The 4,516-nt window shown below is 60.5% G+C and overlaps 1 protein-coding gene across 1 annotated transcript in view; it reads right to left on the bottom strand.

The window, feature by feature from the left end:
• Positions 1–4,516, bottom strand: part of FBRSL1 (fibrosin like 1) — a gene marked incomplete at its 3' end in the record, with an annotated part of 65,773 nt that overhangs the window by 3,706 nt on the left and 57,551 nt on the right. The window contains 4 exon segments of the mRNA XM_021715185.1: positions 1,488–1,617; positions 2,366–2,368; positions 3,083–3,246; positions 3,249–3,346. Of these exon segments, the coding sequence (XP_021570860.1) occupies positions 1,488–1,617; positions 2,366–2,368; positions 3,083–3,246; positions 3,249–3,346 (395 nt within the window).

Here is a 4,516-nt window from a genome sequence, read left to right on the forward strand (position 1 = left end):
GAGCGGCCACTGCACTCCAGTCTGGGCGACGAAGTGAGACTCCAACTCAAAAAAAAAAAATTAGCAAGTAGCATTAGTTCCAGCTACTTGGAAAGTTGAAATGGAAGAATCGCTGGAGCCCAGCAGGTCGATGCTGTGGTGGTCGAGTGTGCCACCGCACTCCAGCCTAGGCAACGGAGTGAGACTCCAACTCAAAACAAAAAAAAAGTAAATGCCGCTCCATTGCCCTGTGGTTTTCTTAGGAACGTTCGTTCTCCTTTCTCTGGAGAACTTCATGGTAGGAACACAACACATGACACTAGCATACAAAACACATGCTAACTGGCTGCACCTGTCGTAACTTACTGTCCACAGCAGGCTGGCATGTCGTGGGGAGTTTAAAGTTATACTCGGATTCTCAACTGTATAATGGATCAATGCCCCCAACCCCTATACTGTTCAGGGGTCAACTGTATGTGGATGTGCATGTGTGTATGTGGATGCAGGCGCCCATACATGCATGCACACGTGTACATGGAAGCACACGCATGTGGGAGCACATGTGTGAACGAGTAAGGCATGCATGTGCTTGTATATGTAGATGTACATGCTCACACATACGCGTGAACATGTGTGTAAGCAACCATGCATATGTGCACGTATGTGTATATGTGTGCTTGTGTATGAGTATCCATGAGTGCATGAATGGCTGTGTGTGCATGAGTTCACACATACATGTGTACATGTGTGCTATTTGTATGTGTGTGTTTGTGTGCGTGCGCAGGCAGAAATGCACTCACAGTGCAGCCTTAGATGCCACCTCAGAACAGCCTGGGTGCAAAGCTGGTCCTCAGCTGGCCTCTGAGAACCTGGCTGTTGGGTGGTTCCACAGCACCAGTGATTGGCAGGGCTCTTGGTGTCCAGGCCACATGTGCACCACGGGGGGTGCTGCGTGCTCCCGGGGTCTGGAATGTGAGCGCGGGCCAGGCAGAGGTGCCCACCTCACCAGCCCCCACGGACCCCGGGTGCCAAGCCTCCGTGCATCCTGGTAGGCCACACTCATGCATGTGGTCACATCTCACTGCTGGGGATTGCATGCCCATGTGACTCTGTGGGGCGGGACTTGGTCGCCGGCGCTCCCCCTCCGGCTTCGCCCAGGCCCATCACAGGAGCACCCTCTAGGGAAAGGCCATAGCTGGGTGCTGTGGGGCCAGAGTGTGCATGGTGGGGCAGGCTGGGCGGGAGGGCTGAGGGAGGGGACTCAGGAGCAGGCCGCTGTAGCTCAGCGAAAGGCTAAGTCCCTTCCTGCGAAAGCTGAGCTGGAAGGGGGACGGACTCCGCCTGCCTTCGTCTCTGGGGGAGACAGCACAACAGTCCCGGACGGGCGCCCTAGCATCCCCCACCGCGGTTGGGCTGGGTCCGAGGATGAGCACCAGGCCTGGAACACGTGGGGCTTAGACACTCTGTACCACCAAGGCAGGGACGCCCCTGCCCCCGTGCCCCCTCACCTGTGCTGGAGAAGAGGGGCCGGGCCAGGTCCTGTGGGTAGTGGGGCCCTGTGAGCACACCAGGGGCAGAGGGCCTGCCCAGCAGGTCCAGCTTCGCACCCAGCTCCAGCTTGTGAGGCTCCAGCTGCACCTGCAGGGAAGATGGAGAGCATTGGGCTGTGGGGTGGCCACCAGGGTGGGGGCAGCAGGCGGACCTGTGTGTGCGTCCCTGGGTGACCAGTGGAGAAGGCACTGGGCATGAACTTCCTACGTGATCTGCAGGCCTGGGGTGGCTCTGTGCCTGTGCACATCTGGATTTGGAGGCTGGGATTTCACTGAAGATATTTCACCTGTATTCCGACTTCTGACAGTTAAGTTGAAAAGTCATGCACATACCCAAGTTATTCCAGATAAGCTGAAGCCGATGACTAGAGTCAGTCCCGGTCTCACAAGGTAAGTGTGTCACAGCTACACGCCCTACACCATGGCTGCGTGGCAGCTCAGGGCTGCAGTGGGGCCTGGCAGGTGTGGATGGGCTGAGGGTGTGGCCTGCAGGACCCAGTGCCTCCTGGCTCTGGCCATGCGGCAGTCGAGTGTGTCCTGACGACCTCCCGCCACCCCTGTCAGGCCCGCCCAGGTGTTCTGGCACCAGATGTTTGCTGGCCATCATGCTGGATGCCCTGGCACTGGGGACCTGCGTGTGCTACTTGCCAGAACCTGTGGCTTTCACAGGAACCAAGGCCTCTCCACGTCTCGCCTGCCAGGGCCAAGCCAGGCTGGAGACCGGTGCTCACTGCATCCCTCAGCCTGGCTGAGGAGGAGCAAGGTTCAAGTCCTGAGGGTGACGTGAGGCTGCTGTGTGTCCCTGGCTCCCACCGGAGTCCCAACGCAGATGGCACCTCCTTGAGTACGTCTCGGATGCCTTCGCTGTGACTCGCAGGGGTCCCACCCAAGCGTTTACGTGGCAAAGCCCATGGGTTGTGTACAGACCCCTCTGGTGACGTCTCCCTCAAAGGACCCTTAGAATGTAGCAATTCCTAAGAAGGGAGCATGTGTCTCCTGCATCACTGCCAGGAGCACAGGTGTGGGGTACCCAGGCTGAGGCCACCCTGGCTGTGTTGGACCCTGGCAAGGACTGCTGGCCCTGTTCCCCCTTCTGTGTGGCCTGTGCTTGGATCTCTGCCTCCAGGGCTGCCACTCCGTCTCTCCCAGGTCATGCAGACCCAAGCACACAGCAGGCACTCAATAATCACGGAGGGGGGTGCAGGGCCCACTGTGGGCCTCGGTCATTGTGGTGCAGCCAGCACAGATGCCTGTGGCCTCACGCTCTGCTCCCCAACGTCCACAGCCAGCCCTACCCGAAAGCCCCAGCCCATCCCACAGCCCCAGGGACTCCCAGCCAAGGAGGCCCTGCTGCCTCCTGACCCTCAAACTACAGCCCAGTGCCCAGCATGGTGGCCAACCCCTGTGCACACACAGGCCCACGCCTGGCCTCTCCACGTCTCGCCTGCCAGGGCCAAGCCAGGCGGGGGGCCGGTGCTCACGTGCAGCCCCAGCCAGGCCTGGGGCCTCCCCAGCCCGCACTGAGGATGCCACCCTCGCCCGTGTGGCCTCACCTTTATCTTCTGCTGATGGTGATAAATCTGCCACGCGATCTGCACGTGTACCGCGCACCACTTCCCTGGTTTCTGCACAGGACGGGACATACTCAGCGGGGCCGGCACCACCTCCCTCCCCACTTGGTCTCCCACTGTCCACCCTTCTTCCCCAGGATGCCATGTGCACTCACCCTGACCACCGCCCGGAATGGGTCAGAAACCTGAGGTCGACAGAGGACAGGAGCGTTAGTGCCAGCCTGGGGGTGTGGGGTTCCAGCCCCTCTGCCACGTGGCCAGCCTACGAGGGGCAACACGTCCCTTGGGGGCCAGGGATGGGCTCCCGACACCTACCCCAGGGGCTTTCTGCAGGAGGGTGTGGACGGCGCTGGCCCGGCCGGGCACCTCCATTGGGCTTGAGGTCTGGGGGATAAAGGGGGAGAGCTCATGTGTGCGAGACCGCTCAGGCAGGATGCCTCTGGGTTCCTGGTCTGCAGGGGTGATAAATTTGGGCCTGCGCTCTGTCACCCAGGGGCAACCTGCCTCTCTCACAGGACCACACCCTCAGGCTGACAGTTTCTGCAAAGGCAGGAAGGAAGAAGAGGTTTGTGACACTGATGTGCTGGGGAGGGTGGGCGGCCCTCACTGGGAAGGCCACTTGCTGTGGGGCTATGGCAGTGGGACCCACACCAGTGGCCACACTCATGGGTATGTCCCCTGGGCCACTGCCCTCCCAGGAGCAGTCGTGTACGGGCTTGGCCAGGATAGATGCCCTCCAACTCCAGGCCTCAACATCCCAACTGCCAGGGCTCCGTGTAGCAGCCACAAGAGTCCTGACTTGGGACCCTCCTTGGCACCACATGTGCGTCCCTTCCTGAGACAGCCACTGGACTCACTGGACACCCAAAGCCTTCTGGTACCTAGGGGACTGGTCCCTAGAAGCCCTGTCTACCTGTCCATGACACAAGAGCTTCCCCCAGGGAGCCCATGTGTGCGTCCTGGGCCTCTCCAATGTCGGGGCGGCTGTGGGTGGCCTCTGAGGTCAAGGGTGCCCCTCAGTGGCCAGTAGAGTCACAACACAAGGCCGGTGACGGGGAGGGTTCAAAGAGTTCCCCTCCTCTAGCTAAGGTGGCATCCAACCTCCTGCTGCCCCAGGTCTCACGCAGTGTGGACAGCCCTGTATGACCTGGGTCTCCCACAGGTGTCTCCCGCAGCGTGAATGGTCTGTGCTGCCTGGGGTCTCCCGCAGTGTGGATGGCCCTGTGTTGGCTGCTGTCTGCACCAGGGGGACCTGCTAAGAATTGGGTGTTTTTCCAAAGCCGTCACGGGTGTGGCACCCCTGTGTGCTCTTCTCTGCTTGCTCTCACCCCTCCTTGGGGACTCTGCCATGCCCACATCACAAGGACTGGCGATGGAGACAGAGCTGCTTCCGAGGTGGGGGCTGGGTAGGGTGCC

The sequence above is a fragment of the Carlito syrichta genome, unplaced genomic scaffold (genome assembly GCF_000164805.1).
Source record: "Carlito syrichta isolate Samal-C Ts95f unplaced genomic scaffold, Tarsius_syrichta-2.0.1 Scaffold306821, whole genome shotgun sequence".
Taxonomy (NCBI): Eukaryota; Metazoa; Chordata; class Mammalia; order Primates; family Tarsiidae; genus Carlito; species Carlito syrichta.